This window comes from Populus alba, chromosome 17 (genome assembly GCF_005239225.2).
Source record: "Populus alba chromosome 17, ASM523922v2, whole genome shotgun sequence".
Lineage (NCBI taxonomy): Eukaryota > Viridiplantae > Streptophyta > Magnoliopsida > Malpighiales > Salicaceae > Populus > Populus alba.
The window spans coordinates 3,601,112-3,619,899 of NC_133300.1; the positions used below are offsets into that span (position 1 = coordinate 3,601,112).

Consider the following 18,788-nt stretch of genomic DNA (forward strand, 5'->3'; position numbering starts at 1 on the left):
TATGTAAAGAATGCAAAAACAAGTATATAAGGGATAGCAAGAAGAGAACTTCAAATCTACACAAACACTTGAAAAGTTGTTCAAAAAATAAACGGAGAGATGCAAAAACAAATATGTTTGTTCAATGGCGAAGAGAATGAAGTTATCTAGCATCACCTTCTAAGGACACCGATTGCTTCACAAACGAGTCAGATCTCACATTTAAGGAGATCAGGGAAGATAACTTCATTCTCTTCGCCATTGAACAAACATATTTGTTTTTGCATCTCTCCGTCTATTTTTTGAACAACTTTTCAAGTGTTTGTGTAGATTTGAAGTTCCTTTCTTGCTATCCCATGTATACTTGTTTTTGCATCCTTTACATATAGCCCATACCGCATCATTTTAAGTGCTTGTGCAGATTTGAAGTTCCCTTCTTGCCTTACCCTGGATGCTTCTTTTCTACACCATTCTTTTCTTTAACCTTGTCAAACCATTTGCACGCTTCAAATACCTTTCGTCTTTTATTATAAGCACATACGGTGAACATATTACCATCAGCATTTGGAGCATTCTTTTTACTAACTTTAGAACCTCGTTCCCGACTAATTCTGCTTCTGAAAACATTCTCAAGCTCTTACAAGTTCCCCGTAGTTTAATCTTCAGGATTGTAACCAAATCTTGTTGCTCTAAAATATCTGTCATGAGGGAGAAAGAACTCTAATATATAGCTACAACCAGCACCAGTGCTCCTTGGCACGATTGCAACTGCAGCATTCAAATTATACTTTCGAACGTGATGAGCAAGAGGATACTCGCTGACATGCTTTTCCTTCACATCAGGCTCAAAGGAAGGAAGATATGTTCGATGGGCTTGTCCAGCAGCACCTTGCCCTGTGTTCAGAAATAGTTGCTCACAAGCATTCACAAAGCCTTGCATCTCCTCATCTGAATAACTAGCTATACGCTCTATTGAAAGTTCACATGTCCTCAAAAAATCTGAATTACATAATCTGCAATGAGATTTTGAAATATCATCAACAGCTCCCCAGGTATAATCACAAGGAATCCATGTTAGAGCAAGTGGCAATCTGTGTGTTAGGCATACAGCTCTGGTAACATTAGCTATTTCTGTTAACTCAGCTCTTTGATCCCTTGAAAAACACTGGGAAAAAAATTCTATTAGACAAAGCAGAAGACAACCTAATTTAGCATAAAAAAAACTGTAAGGTACTACTGATAAATACCTCAGGACGAAGTCGAGGTTGTAAATTGATCCGTAAATCGGCAGCCTGGAAATAGTTGGGCTTATACAGAGTTTATAACACCTTCAAACAAGACCAATGTCTCTTTGCACATATAATTTAATGGCACAGATATTCTGGACTCAAGCTAGTGCAGTTGTAATAAGGAATGCCTCGTCAGCTCTAATTTAAAGCTTAAAGATTGTTTCACCTCAGAAACACTAGCAAATGCAAACACAGAGATCACAGAAAATGAAGCTAATGGGGGAAAATTCACATTTTATGAGATTTCGAAAGTAGAAAAAACAATAACTTTGACTTCAAACTCGATATGCCAAGGAAATCTACTTTCTTTCATCTCTTTCTTATTCTCCTAAATCCTGATAATAAATTGGGTAGTATTTTCAACGTTATCCAAAATCTGATTGAAAAAATATATGTAATGAAAACAAACCTGGAGGCCTGGAAAACTTTTTCCATCTCTAAATCAAAATCATGTTTCTCCTCCTTGGTCACAAACTCCAGCACAGCACAGCAATACTTGGGTTGATCAGATTCAAAGACCGGAGGAAGGGCAATAATACCACCTACTCCACAAGAGATGGCATCTGATAGGTATAAGCATTCAAAATCATGTTTCTCCTCCTTGGTCACAAACTCCAGCACAGCACAGCAATACTTGGGTTGATCAGATTCAAAGACCGGAGGAAGGGCAATAATACCACCTACTCCACAAGAGATGGCATCTGATAGGTATAAGCATTCATTCGGTCTGTAAATAACGAATATTTGAAGTCCATTCTGGAAATCCATGATTACATACCCGAACAAAAATGTCTGGACGGGAAAACAACGACTTCCTAAAGAATCTTCTAGCAACGATAACGCTTTTTCCATCTTTTCCCTTAGACTCGACTTTGCAGGAGGCAAAACATCTTCAATGCAAGACAAATGTTCCAAATACATTTGTATTTCGACAGATTTTTTTGGCAACAAGTCTTCTCACTCCTCAGATCTTCTTATCCATGGCTGTAAAGTGGAACGATGAGGAGTGGTTAAAGAATAAAGACTTGAAGGAGGTTGGCTTTTCTCAAACCCCAACATTCGGTTGACGACAAACTCCATCTCAAATAAAGGTCCGATTAATTTTTCTTGTCCAAATAATAATCATATATTCTTTTATGGACCTTATCTATGGACTCAATTAGCCCAACATAACCCAATAAATCATTCTTAGACATGTGATAGGGAGTGATTCATTTTATATTTGTTAAATCATCAAATAATAATAATTTGGAATGATAAAACTAACTGTTGAGAAGTTAGAAGGAGACTCGTTGTTACCCTGTAAATAGGCCACTGATAGATTACAAAGGAAGCATGAATTTAGTGCTTTGGGAACAACAGAGCCTCAGCATCCAAAAAAAAAAAACTAGAAGAATTTTGTTTTTCAAAGTCAAATGAGATTTTAATCAAATTAACTACTATCTATTTTTTAAGGTAAGTCAAACTAGATTTAATCCAAAATAACATATACATATGTATATGTATGTATGTATATCTTAAAAGACCCGACACCCTTAAACATAAAACATAAAGGATAAATTAATCGTATTAGAATTTATACTTCTTGAAGAAAAAAAGAAAACATTTTTTTCCTAAATAAAAAAAATAAATGAAAAAACAAATTCAGGGGTAAAAATAAGAATAAAAAACTAGAAAGAGAGAAGAATAAACGGTCTTTTTTCTTTTCTTATTTTCTTCTCTAAAAAAAAAACAAATTCTTCGTAAATGGTGACGAGGACACCAAACCATAGTTTTGAAACCCTGACCCGGTCGACCCTCCGGGTCAGGTGGGTTGACCCTGGTCAACCCAAAAAAACCTAAAAAAAAAAACATTATTGAAACATTACGGCCAACCCACCCAAATTCTCACAACTGCAGTTCAACGAATGCAAGAATATTCACAGCTACAAATTAATATTCACATTTCAACGAACAGGGACAGGGACAGGGACACAACAATATTCACAGAACAATATTCACAGGCTCACAGCTACTTGCATAATATTCCCAGCTACATCAATATTCACATTTCACAGCAAACGAACAGGGACAGCAATATTCACAATATTCACATTTCACAGCAAACGAATTATTCACGATTGACCATTTGAAGTCGCAGGAAAAAAAAAAAGAACAGAGAGGCCGAGATACATACCTGTGGGAAGAACCGGTGGGTCGATCGATGGGAAGAATCGATGGGTCAAGAGTTGAACAGAAGAACGATGTCAACAAACGTTTAACGGAGAAGTTTAATCGATGGCCAATCATGCCGAGTTATACTCTCCTGCAAGTTTAACAGAAGGAAGAAGATGAAACAGAGGAATGGATAACGAAAGCGAAAGAAGAAAGAAACAAGTAAAAACTCATCTCACCTTATGCTCAGAATTGAAACGGCGATCAAGAGTCTTCTGCTCTTCTTCACGACTGAGAGTGAAATGGGTTTTCTTCAGTTCGTCCGGTCTGCAATTTGTAAATTAGGTCTTCTTCAGTTCTTCTCACTTCGTCTGGTCTGCAATGCATTCGTCTCTCTGGCCTCTGCTATTGTCGTTTTGGCCTTTTAATTGTAAAAGGCCAAAACGACGTCGTTTCGGGCATGAGAGTATAAAAAAAAAATAAACCCGGGTCTCAGCCGGGTTTGGCCGGGCCAATTCCCAGCCTATTTTTTACTTAGACCCGGACCACAGGGCCGGGTCTTCCGGGTCCCGGGTCGACCTTCCGGGCCGGGTCTTAAAACACTGCACCAAACTCCTCCTCCTCCTCTTCCTCCTATCTTCTTCGTCTTCACCATTCTCCGCGATCTCACTTTTCTTCTCCAGGTGCTCTCTCCGTACATGTGTACGTATTCGTACACATACCTTCTTTCTCATACGAGTATATTTCTACGTTTATTTTTTCATGCGTACATACATTTTGATCGGATCATCCGGTCATTGCTGCTTATCTATTCCATTTCGATCGACGTTTCCAATTTCCAGTTAATCTATTAATTTTATGTATTTTTTTATTTAAATTCGATGTTTTTTCATTATTGATCAAATTATTCAGTTAATGAGGGTTCATTAATTTTGATTTCGCAATTGCAGTTGTTGAGTTTGTCAGTTAATTACACGGCGATAATATTTAGGAAGGACTGAGAAAAATAAGTAGAGAGAGAGAGAGAGAGAAAAGGAGGATTTTTTTTGGTGTAGATGTCTAGTGGAGAGAGAGAGGAGAAGCAATGGAAATGTGGAAAAGCGATATCGGTGGTGAATTTACAGAGAGTAGGAACAATGGTGAAGGATATGAGAGAGCCTTGTCTTTCTCAATCACCTATAAAGGTTGTTATAACTGTAAGAATGACTGCTCAAACCTTTTATTTCATAAGATTTCGTGTTGTCGGTGAGGGTTTTTTTTTTTTTTTTTTTTTTTTAATCTTGATAGGGATTTTGTGCTTTTAATGTTGCAGGTAAGCAAAATGCTTAAGCCGGAGAAGTGGGAGTCGACTTTTGATAGTAATGGAAAGGTTTCGGGTTTTCGGAAAGCACTCAAGTTGATAGTTTTGGGGGTATGCTGTCTCGTTGTTGCTATATTTTGCCCCCTTGAATTTATTTTCCAGACTATAATTTTGGGTTTCATATCTCTATGAAGTAGGTTGAAATTTCTGTGTAGCTATATGACATCGTTTGCTGCGTGTTAGGGTGTGGATCCATCTATTAGGCCAGAAGTTTGGGAATTTCTACTTGGCTGTTATGCACTGGGAACCACTGCTGAGTCGCGGAGTCAGCTTAGGACAGCGAGGAGGTATTTATGTTTTTTTTTTTTTTTCATTTTTTAACCACATTACCTGATGAACTGAATAAGGTCATTTTTAGTGGTTTTCTATTTTCTGAAATGTGGAGGGAGTCTTAATGTTAGATTTTCTGTGTTATTGCCATTGTTTCAGTATTGGCTGATTCTTTCTTGTTTTGGCTTTCATGCCAAACTATGAATGCCTGGGACCTGTCTCTAGTTTTTTTATCATCAGCTTTTCATTCGGTTTGTGCTTTTATATGTGGATTAAAAACAAGAGAGAGAAGGTTCTTTCTTGTCAGTCCATAAGATATTACAGAGGCATGCATTTCCCTAAAAAATATTATTTTCAGGATTCAGCCTTAGTTATTAGATTGAGTTCAAAAGACTTCCCCTTTACACTGTTTTGTCAATTCCCCCCCCCCCTATATCTTACTCTACCATAGTGCACATGCGTTTTCCTCTCAAAGTGGTAGAAACTAGAAAGAAGCATTGTTATTGAGCCCAATTGCAGTTGTTTCATGCTCACCTTTCAGTCTTAATAGATATTGCCATCTGTTCTTCCATTTGAAAAGAGTTTTTTCAATCCTTTTACTGTCATCAATACTGGCTTGGACATGATCTAACAAGCTGCATTGGACCATCATTATAGAGTTTGCAGACAACGAAACACAATGCACATATGTATGCATATTAGCATAGTGAAAGCATCATTAACTCCATATCTTTCATCTTTTATTTCTCTCATCTTCTTTTTACTAAAACTATGATGTGTATATACCTTATTGATTGCTTTTTTCAGTTTGCTGTACTTTGCATGACACAATGGTTAGCTTTTAATTTTATTTAGCAACGATGTTTTTTCTCATGATGTGTCTTTATCTGGGTTAAGCAAGTTATTTAAGTATTTGGGGCAAAGGAATCTGTTTTAGTTTTTCAGTATCTTTAAATCCTCTTAGGAGCAACAACTTTATGAAATATTTTATGCAGGGAACGGTACAAAGATCTCATTGAACAATGTCAAACAATGCATTCAAGTATAGGAACTGGTGCCCTTGCATTTGTTGTGGGGTCCAAAGTTATGGATACGAGGACATCATCCAAGGATAATGGGTCAAGGGAAGCTACAGTCAAAAGTAGACGAACTTCTGTAGATGCTATTAACATATTAGAGAATTATAGCAATTGGAATAATAACTGTACAGATACAGCATGCACATGTGCCGGGAAAGTTCTAGTGATTCTGCTGGGCTTGTCAGTGTGAGGGGAAGCTCAGATAGTGCAGCATGTCATTCTTGTTTTATACCTACTTCAGGCCCACTCAATAGTGGTTCCCCAAAAGGAGGTGGAGAGGCTTTTGGATCAGAGTATGTAGCAGAGAGTTATTTTGATTTTCCTCCTTTACCTGTCACTGATTTGTTTGACAAGAGAGAAGAAAAGAAAGAAAGTTGTGTGCATGATGACAGACCACCTACACAAAGAAAATTGAGATTTGAAGATGACAGGATGCACAGTTTTCAAATTAATAATAATGTAGATTTAATTATGGAATCCCGTGGAGAACCATCTAACCATACTTCAACCCAGAAGAAATCTGAAAATGAATTAGTTCACCTAGAGGACCATGTACCAGTATTACAGTCCAACAATCTGGGTTATGAGAAAGGAATAGTGAACAAATTGAGAATAGTTGATGTTCCTGAGACACCATTGTTAAATGCAACATCCAATGGAGGGGCTGCTGGTGAGGACAGTGTGTCCGAATGGCTCTGGACATTGCATCGAATAGGTACCTTGGTTACAAATTTGCAGTTTCATTTTGAAAGAGAAGCTCTGAATGTATCTCATGAATTTTAATGTTATTGCAATTTCTTTGATCTGACAACCTTTTCTTCTTTTTCAGTTGTTGATGTTGTAAGAACAGATACTCATCTTGAATTCTACGAGGATAAGAGAAATTTAGCTAGGATGTCTGATATCCTTGCTGTCTATGCATGGGTTAATCCAGCTACTGGTTATTGTCAAGGTTGTTCTGCTATAAATTTGGTTTTTTAGGTGAACCCGTGGTTATGTTCAAATTTATTAAATTTCGATTCTATCTGAAAATCTAAGCATGAAGTTTGCATGTTTCATTTGGTTATCTGGTTTTAGGCATGAGCGATCTGCTGTCTCCTTTTGTTGTTCTCTTTGAGGACAATGCTGATGCATTTTGGTGCTTTGAGATGCTTCTACGGAGAATGGTAATAGGAACTTTGGCAAAAAAATTAGCTGGATAATTTGATGTTCCTCTGTAACATGTGTTTCCCCACTATCCAGCGTGAAAATTTTCAGATGGAAGGACCAACTGGAGTCATGAAGCAGTTGCAAGCATTGTGGCATATCTTGGAACTCACAGACAAGGAAATGTTTGCACACCTATCACGTATAGGTGCTGAAAGCCTTCATTTTGCATTCCGGATGTTGATGGTTCTCTTCCGCCGAGAGTTATCTTTTAGTGAGGCTCTTCGGATGTGGGAGGTTTGTTCAGTTGCTCTGCACTGAATGCAATAAACTGTAAAGTATTTGATGCTGTCTTCATACCATGAAAACAACTAGCTTGAACAGTTTGCTCACTTGATTATGGTATAACATGAGTACTTTGTAATTGGAGGCCTACCGTTACTTGTCTTCCCAGGTGGTTGTGTATCCTTAGGTAATCTGTCAAGATTGTTGGGTGATTTCCTGAAATCTGTTTGTTCCCTTCTAAGGGAATGTGATATCTCTACCTTTTATGGTTGATTTTCTTAGTAGTTGCCTTCTACCTTCTCCCTTGAGGAAACCCATTTTTTTTAAATATGGAAGATCCAGTGGCATTTTATTGCATTGCATTGCTGCAGCGAATATTGAAAGGAAGAATTTATATAGAAATCTACGTAGTTTTCATTTAGCAAATTCAAGCTATTGCTGTTGGTGTCGATGTGTTGCTTTGTAGCACTGGAAAGAAAAGGTCTGTCTGCAGAACAATGTGGTTGTTCACTGAGCTAGACAACATCAGAACAAAGCTGATATTGCTATTATTGTTTGTATCAGGCATTGCTGAAGCTAGAAATATAGAATGAATCAATTTTATGAAAGGTGGAGGGCAATGCACTTAACTGATAAGTGTATCTGAGTTTTTATAACCCCAAGGGATGTTCCTTAGTCAATATTACAGTTTGATGAACATGGTTTCTTTTCTTCTCTTTGTTCTTTTTTTTTTTTTTAATCAGCATGAACATGGTTTCTTAAAAGCATCATGTCTTTAGAAGCATCATGAACTCAAATGGGAGGTTATAACTTTATTGCATTATCTCAGGAAGTTGAAATTGATCTGACTTTTGTGTAATCATCTTTAATGCAGATGATGTGGGCTGCTGATTTTGATGAATCTGTCGTGTGTGATTTAGAGGAGAATTGTCTGCAGGCACTGGTGCTGAATCTTCCAAGGGATTCTGGAGGAGATATAAGAGAGGAAAGCGTTGAAAATAGTGATGGTAGCTCAAGGGATGGTTCACAATCAAAGCATGGACATGTTGAGCACTCTTCGTCTGACAACACTGGAATAAAGTCTGCATCAACTTATCACTTTTGTGGTTTCACAAGGAATTTTTGGTCAAGAAATTACCACGTGCAGATTAACAACAACGTGATCTCATCAACTAAGAATGGGGATGATGAACTACCTGTTTTCTGTGTTGCAGTTATTCTCATCATGAACCGTCAAAAAATAATAAAAGAAACTCGCTCGATTGATGATATGATAAAGGCAGGTGTATTATATTGTAGTACTATTATACTGTCTTCATATAATTAATATTATTTTGATAGCTTTGTGGCAATCAATAATTATCTTTTTTTTTGCTGCCAATTATTGCACCATCTACTTTACCTTGTCTAGTTCTATGGACGATGTTAATTGATAAAACATTTTTTTCCCTTTCCTCATCTCTCCTGAAGTAACCCGTGGATTAAATGAGCAAGTTAGAGCAGCTCATCTCTAGCTTAACTGAATGTATGCTAGGGTATTCTTCTTGCTCAAGATCTCAAGAAAAGAACAGTTAATGAACTTGAAGATGAGGTGGTTTCGTTCTATTTGTGCTCTTGGAATAACAGCACTACTGTCCGGTATACTTGATTGTGGGTTCTTGTAAAATTGCTGGGTATTTTTTACCATTGAGTTGAGTCTGATGCATTAAACTGAAGATCTATGTCAAATGGATCCTCATCAATGTACACAGAAAAAAATTGTGTTATTTAATGACAGGAATTTCTTTTGTCTGGTTTCATTCTTTGACTCATTTCATTGACATGTTTATTTAAATGATTGCAGATTTTCAATGATAGGCTGCTCAGTATACATGTTAAAAGATGCATAAGCGCAGCAATTAAACTGCGGAAGAAATATTTTTACAAGGTTAGGTGCTCATTGATTAATTTCTCTTGAATGAAACAGTGATCCTGTTTTTCCTTTTCCTGTAATAGCATCTGTTAAATTAATGTCTAGTTCTGTGATATATCTTCCTTTCATGCTGCCTTTCTTGAAACTGAATTCTTGTTTGAATCAGCTGATGAAAAGCAAGACCCACGGAGTCCAGAATGATGAATAGTACTGCCTTTTTTAGTATAGATTTCACTGACAGAAGCACCATGCTGGCACTTGGAGATGGTAGCAGTAGTCTGGGATGCTGAGTTTGAGCATGGCTCAACAACATTTTGTTACTTGGATCATTTATGATGGAGTTGTTTAAAGAAAAGTGCTGTTGCCATTCAAAGATATTGTTCAGTTGATTGTACTTTCATTATCTCCTTCATATCTTTTGTGAGGTAACCACTGCCAGGTTCTCCTTTCTTTCCTATTGCTAAGAATTACCTGAAATAAAATAAAATTGTATAGTCATACACAATTCAGTGTTATTTGGCATCTTAGCTCTTCTTCATGATCACTTGCATCCTTCTTAAAATAAAATACATATAAGTTTCTACTGAGACATGTTCCTGTTGCGGGTTTGATGAAATGGTTTCAGCCAATTCCTGGAAATTGATTTAGTTGATCCTTTTTCAAAGTGGCCGGTTATGGGCCACATGTTTGTGTTTTGGATCATCATTCTATGTGGTATTAAATTTAGTTAGTAAATAATGAAGCAAAAGAAATGTGATTGATGAGATAAAAGATTAAGCCATGAATTAAATGGAAGAATGATTGGAGGAAAAATACATCTTAGCAGATAATTTCAAAAGGTATTTTTGGTTTGGTTTTCCTCAAAACCAAAAAGAATGAGCATCAATGAATGTGTTATTAATTACGTTTTTCTTTGTTTATATAGATCTCTGCTCAAACTACTATTAGTTTTCAATGGGACGCTAGTTTTTCCTAAGGAACCTAACAGATTTTTTGGTAGAACCTGCCTTGTCCTTTGTTGACCTGTATAACAATCATGTCCCCTTTCTTTCACTGATAAATATGTGAGATCTGCTTTACTCTTTAGTTTGAAATTGTTGATCATGTAACAAAATAGGGTTGTACTCCTGGGTCACCTTGCATTGAAACACCATATTTGGACTGTTTATCGGTTTTTTGAGAAGGTTTTGTCAAGGTGCAGATAATTAGCAGGTTGGCTCACGTTTTTAAATTATAAATCTGAATCTACTGATGTGTTTTTTTGCTTCATTTCTTGTAGTTTCATGTTCAGTAGCATTTTTTTGAAGTTAGACCATGTGTATACTTGTAGTTATGATCAATTTAATGATTTTCAAATGGTATCATTCTCTTTTTTTCTTTTCTTCTTTTTTTTCAATATTACAGCATTCTCCTTCCATTTTCCTCTCCTTTTGAGGCCTGTGGAAAGATCAAAAGGTGCCAACAAGTTCAACTTTGGTGCATCCAGGTTCTTATTAACTGCTATGATACTTCTCACAGGTTAGGTGAACGGATTTTTTCTTTTCTTTTCCATAAATCATTATACCATATATTTAGAGAGCATGTTATTGTAAAAAAAAAAAAAAGATGTTAGAGGGATCAAATTGTGTATTGTCAATTTTGATTTCCTTGTTCTTTTTTCAAATGGAGTTTAAAATGAAAACTAAAAATTATTGAAAGTGACCAACAATTGTAATTGCCAAAATGCCATTGACGAGTTCTTAAACTTGAGCAGGCAGTTGTGTATAATTTTATGTGGAAAGAATTTTTTTTTTTTTTTTTTTGTCAGTCACTTATTTGTATCCTCAATCCTTGACACAACAATATCACTTAATTGAAAATATTTTTATGATGACAAATCTACCCTTGTCAATATCACAGCTCTTAGGTTTTATAGACTTTTGCCATTATTTCTTGTTAGCTTTATTACCTTGTTGGAATGTAGCATAGCAAGATTTATTCCCTATTTGATATTGCCTTCAACAAAATTATTTTTTTATATATATGTTTTTGGATTGTCCATGTCATTATGCTATTAAGCAATGAAGGAGACGTTATTAGTAAGCAACGTGCCTGCATGTGATTTCTGCCTTGGCTCTAGGGTTTCCAGTTCTACAAGGCACAAGTTTCATATGTTTCAGTGTCGTATTTTCAAATAGCTTTTTTAATTTTTTATAAAAAATCATTTTTGATATCAGATCAAAACGATCCAAAAAGTGTAAACTGCGTCTAAATTATATGGGTGTGTTTGAGACCATACCAACATGAAGTCAGTAATCAATACTGTTGGATTTTGTCGACCTAGGCAATAGGCATCTGCTGTCTGTTACAAGCAGAAGAATTCCACAAGTAACACTGTCTTAACAGATGTACGAGCACGAATCTCCATTGTCTGTAATTAACGGAAAGTTATCAAAACGAATCTGTTAATTATTGGAGATTCCATTCATGTAACCAATCAGTTTTTATCTTATAAAACTGGAGGGAGGTAGGTAGGTTGTGGGCTCATGATTTCAATGACATGGGGATCTTGATCTCTCTCTCTCTCTCTCACACACACACAAACACACGTGTGTAGAGACCCAACCATACTGTTATCGTGATAAAAAGAACACGAGTAATTTCATGAATATGGCTATAGAATATATATTCATTATCGATCTAAAATTATATTGTAGGTTAAATTAATTATTTTTTAACATAATAAAAAAAATATTCAAAAATTATTTGATATTATTATTAAACTTAGTTTAATACATCAATCTTGAAACTTTTTTTATTGACTCTTTTCTAACCCAAATTTAAAATTAATTTAAAATTAAATCGTATGAGAATTGATCTAATACGATTCAATTAACTTGATCAGCTTAAAGATAACCTGGTCAATTGGTAAAAAAAGGTTTTTAGAATGAAATTGAGAAGAAAATGATGAAATTAGTAGAAAATTTTTTTTTACTCAATTTCTTGTTTAGCTCGGGTTTAAAATTAAACTGTGTGGGAGTTGTTCTGACGTGATCTAATTGATTTGACTGGTCTAAAGGTAACCTGACCGTTCGGTAAAAAAATATTTTGAGGATGAAATTAAGGTGAAAAAAAGAATGAGATTGAAAGGAAAAAAAAAACATCTTGATATAATTCTTTGTTTGGCCTAAATTTTGAATTAAATTGTATTAAAGTTGTCCCATATGGATATGGTTTAATAAACTTGATTAGTTCAAAAATAATCTGGACAATTATTAAAAATATAAAATGAAATTGAAAAAGAAAAAACAAAGTTGAAATGTAAAAAAAAAGGCTTATGATTAAAAAAAATTTACTATTTATATGAATAATGAAATTTCATTAAGTTTACCAAGTTTTTTAGTATTAAATGGCTAATAAGCATAGTAGTTAAAACTCGTTGAATTGGGTAAAAGCTGATTAATCTAATAGGATTTTTGATGAATTAAGATGAACTTGTCTTGATTGAGTTAATTTTAAGATTTTATTTTTAAAAATAAAATAATATTATTTTAATAAAAATAATTGATCTAAATTAACTTAGTAATTTATTTAAATGCCTTGATAATCCAATAACTCACATCCTTTTTGGAGGCAATTCCGAACAAGATCTGAAGTCCATTCAGGGAAGCAACTGCATGAAGAGAGTCACAAGACATGCATTGAGTTTATTGTCAGTCGAAGACTAAGGATAATCTATTCCGAGCTTAAAGAAGGCAAATAAGATAAAATTATCATATCTCGATATTGTTTCTCTCTGGATCCCATATCTCAGCTCCCCCTCTCGAGTGAAAAGGGAACCTGCTCGAATCTCTACTCGGGAGACCAGAGCTCTTCGATCGAAGCCAGTTGAAAAATGAGAGACAGGTGTCGCTCTCCCTGCTGTTCCCGCCAGCATGAACAGTACACTACATTTTGCCTCTTTATCACAAGAAAATATTGGGCTTTACTCTTATAATTTTCTTGCTTTTCTATATATATATATATATATATATATATATATATATATATATATATATAGCTTTTGGCTTTTTTAAAGAGACACAGACAATGACAGATGGAGGTTCTTTAGTTCCAAGCCAGGGAGATATTTACTTTGTTTTTTTTTTTTTTCGTGTTAAAAATATTTAAAAAAAAATTTATTTTTTTATTTTAAATTAACTTGTTTTAGTGTTTTTAGATCATTTTAATGTGCTGATATCAAAAATTATTTTAATATATTTTTAAATAAAATATATTTTACAAAATAATTGTTTTCACAGTATCGAACATGTATAATTTTAAAGCTAGCTGAAAATCTGAGATCATACGGAAAAGGAAGGTTCCACTACTGAATTCCCAGCTTTAAAACTCAAATGGACATTCTAATTTGCAAGTTTCTCTACATGACAGAATAAATAAACGTCATCTCTTTGATTCTATGTATTTTGTAAATGGAATCAAGGGGTCTAGACCAACTTGGGCAATTTACAGCAGCTAAAGTTACTTGAAATTGGCTTTATGATGGTGCTTAATTGAAGGTCAAGCATAAAACATTCAACACGATAATAGTTAAAGAAGCATCTTGTCGGCTCACGGGTTCGAACTAGGACCCAGCTAACCTAATCTCTTGTTTGGTTAGAAAATTAAATAAGAGTTGATTCGTTAAAACTTGATTTAATTTAATTTTTTTTATATTTATTTTTTAAAATAATATTATTTTAACTTTTTAAAAAAAAAATCTTGAAAATACATGTTGACCTCACTAGCTAATAACTTGGGTTGTGTCATGAATCATGCCAAGTTTACTTATTTTGGCTAGATCATCAATTAAGTCGCCTTAGGCTATAAAACATGGCACCCCATTAAAGAAATGTTTGAAAGTATATTAATGATTTTTTTAAAAGTATTTTTTATTTAAAAATATATTAAAATAATATTTTTTTTTTATTTTAAAAAAGATATTTTTGACATCATTATATCAAAACAATCCAAAAATAAAAATATTAAAAAAATATAAATTAAAAAAATCAATTTTTATCAAAATTCCAGTGCAAACACAACCCTAAACAAAATATAAAAGTATGAAGATAACATCGAGGATGGGTTGAAACCTGTAATTTATCTTTATTAGGTTTCAATGGATATTTGCAAACTTAATGCATGAGTAAAGCCAACTATTTGGAGTTATTTGACATAAATTTTTTTTTTTTTTTTAGATGTTTTAAGAAGTACTTTTAATTTTAAAAAGTTTTAATTTAATATTTTTTTAATATTTTAATGTACTAATATAAAAAAATATTTATTTTCAAACAAAAAACTAGTTTAAAAAATATTTTTCCCTACAATCCCCAAAACCTCCTTGTAGTCGGGTTTTACTGTAATTTTTTTTTATTATTATTAATGTGGGTATTTAAACTAATTTATATATATCTTGATTAATTTTATAGATTTTAAAAATTAATAAAAATATAAGTTTTAATGATTATTATATTAATAATTATAAGATTCACAAAGATTTCGCAACTTTTTTACTATTGTGTAATATGGCCAAAGTCATGATCAAGCTTTATTTTCTCAACATTAAGTACTTTATCACGTATTTGGCTTTCAGCCGACACCTTTGTTCAAATGAAAGACAAAGATAATAAGATACTGTGTTTGTAATTCGCAACATTCTATAATCCAAATGTATTGGGTTTTTTTTTTCAAAAATTATTGCAATTAAATAAAATGTTGGACATATGTTAATAAAGAGTTTACATACCTATAATATTTGATATTATAATAACAGTTGTTTTTTAAAAAAATTTTTTTATTTTAAAAATATATTCAAATATTTTTTTATTTTTTAAAATTTATTTTTTATATCAACATATCAAAATAATTTTAAAATATATAAAAATTTAAAAGAAAAATCAGATTTTTTAAAAAAGTTACAAATTATTATATTAACTTATTATTATTATTATTATTATTATTATTATTATTATTATTATACAACAAGTGAATTAAAATCGAACTTAACAATTTATTTTATAAACTTATTAAATTTTTTCTATGGATATAAAAATAAGTTAAAACTCAATATAACAATTCATTTTATTAATTTGTTAATTTTTATAATTTTAATAAATATAAAAAAGGTGTTAAAACCCAAATTACCAATTAATATATTTAATTACTCTTATTGAATAGATCGAGCATTGTTAACTTCAGTTTTTTTTTTTTTCACCCTTGTTTTGATGTGAAAGGATGTTTGATGTGATGAACTTTCTCTAAAAGTTGAGTTGTTAATTAATATAGTTAGGTAGGACAATTATATCAAATTTAACTTTTAATATTTTATAAATTATAAATCTATTCTATTCAAATTATTGTAGATCCAAGTGACTTAGATACATGGATTAGTTTATATTATTTTTTTATGAATATTATAATATTCATGAATTAAACTTATATTATTAATTTTTAAAATTTTACATTTAAGAAATATTTATTATTGTGATGTGATCGTGTTTTCCAAAAACATCAAAATTTTGTTTGCTTTAAATTTTTTTTTTTTTATTGTTTTGGTGTATTGATATTTTTACTATTTTAATATATTTTTTAAAAAATACTATAAAATACAAGGATATAAAAAATAAAAAAAGAAAGGTTCCACCATTAAATCCCGAACTTTGAAATTCAATGTGACTTTCCAATTTGCAAGTGTCTCCTCATATTCGTTTCTCTACATGACAGAATAAATGAACATCATCTCTATGTTATATTGTGACCAATTTGCAAAAGCCAATTACATCTATGAAGTTACTTGAAATTAGCTTAAGAATGTTTGGGATCATGGTGCAAATCGTGTTTTTAAAATAATTAATTTTTTTTTGTAAAATGTTAAATTTTTTTTATATATATTTGGATCGTTTTGATGCGCTGATCTCAAAAATAATTTTTTAAAAAATTAAAAAAATATATTATTTTAATATATTTCAGCACAAAAAATACTTTTAAAAAAAAACCCGCAACAATACTCTTAGTTTTGTGTGATGTTACTTAATTGAAGGTCAAGCATAAAACACTTAACACGAAAATAGTTATAAAAGCAACTTGTTGGCTAACAACCGAACTCGGGGTTTAGATTTTATGGTCAAATTCACATTTATTTAATCTAACTCGATTTGCGAGATTACCTGAGATCTGGATGATCCAACACTTAACCTAGGATGAGTTTAAAAAAAAATCAAATAAAAGTTGATCTAGTCCCACAACAATTTGATTTATTGTTCCAGTTAAAACGATATTATTTTACTTGTTTATAATTTTTTTTAAAATTAGATAAATCTAAGTTAATTTATGACCTGAGTTTTCAACCCAATCATAAACTAAATTGAGTTTAATAATTTTGATATTAAAGATATTAATTAAATTGCATACAATATTAAGACTCTGTTTTAATATTATGGTAGTTTTTGCATATGGTTTGAAAAAAAACAGGTTTATCTATAATATTAAAATCTGGTTTTAATAATATGATAGTTTTTACATGTAGTTTTTTAAAAAAAATTATAATTTATGCTTTTTTTGGACCCAAGTTTTTATCATAATTGATAGAAACTCCATGAATATTCTCCATAACTAAACTTTTTTTGAAATTAAATTCATAATAAAAGTGTCTCTAACCAATACCAGCCGCAAAAACAAATGGATCGTAGATCCTGCTTAATAACCATGGACTTGCTGCTTTATGTTAGGGTTTGAACGCAACTTGTTTTTACTATTTTGTAAAATGGCCCATGTCATGATCAAGCTTTATTTTCTCAAAAGCTAAATACTTTATCACCTACTTGGCTTTCAGCCGACACCTTTGCTCAAATGGAAGGCAGACATAGCCAGATCTTCAGTGTTTGTAATTTGTAACTTTATATATATATATAACAAAAGAACTAAAAATTATAGGATTTTTATGATGATTGATATAGAAACATGTGTATTGTTTGAGAATTATATTGTGGGGCCTCACATAATATTTTAAGTTATTGAGTTGAGATAATTTTTTAAATATAGTATTAAAATATTATTAACCAAGTGATCACGAGTTCAAATCAAATCATTTTGTATTATTTAATTAAAATTAAGTATAAGATATTGTAGATGTATATAAATAAAAAAAATCTAATTAATTATGATGAAAATCTATTTAATTTGTGAGAAAGTAGAGAATAGTTTGATGAGTGATGAAATTTTCCTAAAAGAGATGCAACTCTACCAGAAAAAGGAAAAAAAAAAAAGAAAGAGAGAGAAGAAAATCCTCATGAGACAAATCATTTATTCCCAATTAATGATGGTAATTAGCATAGAATGAAAGACTAGTCGTTCAACGTTTTCTTCTTTTGCTTCCCTTAAATCGCACGAGACCTTCCTCTAGCGTCCCCAAAACAAGTAGAAAAGACAACACTTTCTCTGTGAGCATCTGGCAAAAGGACCCCTGATCTCTGTGGAATCCATGGTGCATTTAGCATCTGTAAACCTGGAAAAATTCAGGGGTCTGTTCTGCAGTTTATTCAGTATTTGATTGTTGATTTTTTAAGTTTTTTTTATTTAAAAATATATTAAAAATTTATTTTTAATATTAACATATCAAAATAATTTAAAAACACTATAAAAATAATAATTTGAAGCAAAAAAATTCAAAAATATTTTTTTATAACTTTTACATCAATTACAGTTTGCAGAGTGTTGGGTAAATAAAGCTTCATAATTTCATAAGAATATTACTAAAAATACCCTCTTAAAACCTTAATTACAAAAAAAATAAAATTATAATTTATAATTTTTTAAAAATATATATTTTCACATCATAACTACAACAACTGCCCTAACAGAAAACACGCAGGATGTTCTATACAATCACATGATGAAAAGAAGGTATATGGTCAAGGGTAATTAAATTCTTACAAAATCTTTCTCGATCAAATCATGGGAGACTTGCTGTCCGAAAGTCTTTGAAACTACACGCAAATGCCCCATGTGATTCACCGAGAAAATATTTTGTAGAAATTGAAGCAATCCCTAGTTCCTCCTATCATTTAGCATCGATGCACAACTTTAATTAAAAAAAAAAACTAAATCTCAAAATTCAAAAACATATTATGGCAAATTTAAGCATTGATGTTTAAATATTTTCTAAAATGCTTCTCAAATGTTTTTTTTTAATCATGATATATCATTAAAAAATTAATAAGAATGTTTTAAGAATTTTTAAATGGTTTTGATATAAATATATTAAAATCCTCGAAAATCACCTAATTAATTTTTTAAAA

General features: G+C 32.0%; 1 protein-coding gene and 1 pseudogene across 5 annotated transcripts; one reads left to right on the plus strand and one right to left on the minus strand.

Annotated features, from left to right (window-relative positions):
• Positions 1–1,039: 1,039 nt before the first annotated feature.
• On the minus strand, positions 1,040–3,507 carry LOC118057017 (uncharacterized). Of its 5 annotated transcripts, none has more exons than XR_012168485.1 (4): positions 3,445–3,507; positions 2,047–2,252; positions 1,227–1,948; positions 1,040–1,144 (listed from the first exon to the last, which is right to left on the minus strand). XR_012168485.1 is itself a non-coding variant. In XM_073405797.1 (4 exons), the coding sequence occupies exons 2-4, from the start codon at positions 2,187–2,189 to the stop codon at positions 1,114–1,116; spliced, it is 588 nt and encodes a 195-aa protein (XP_073261898.1). In that variant the 5' UTR covers positions 2,190–2,252; positions 3,445–3,507; the 3' UTR covers positions 1,053–1,113. The 5 variants fall into 5 exon arrangements, 1 of the variants encoding a protein (XP_073261898.1); XR_012168487.1 differs by having other exon boundaries at positions 1,227–1,969; XR_012168484.1 differs by having other exon boundaries at positions 1,227–1,444; positions 1,678–2,252.
• Positions 3,508–3,986: 479 nt separating this feature from the next.
• On the plus strand, positions 3,987–10,872 carry LOC118057033 (rab GTPase-activating protein 22-like; annotated as a pseudogene).
• Positions 10,873–18,788: the final 7,916 nt, after the last annotated feature.

Excerpts from the sequence above, each read along its gene's own strand:
- LOC118057017 (XM_073405797.1), bottom strand. The coding sequence starts at position 2,189 with ATGTATTTGGAACATTTGTCTTGCATTGAAGATGTTTTGCCTCCTGCA. Across the intron at positions 1,272-1,677 it reads AAAGTTTTCCAGGCCTCCAG|GCTGCCGATTTACGGATCAA; the intron begins GTTTGTTTTCAT and ends AACTATTTCCAG. Across the intron at positions 1,145-1,226 it reads AACCTCGACTTCGTCCTGAG|TGTTTTTCAAGGGATCAAAG; the intron begins GTATTTATCAGT and ends TTTTTTTCCCAG.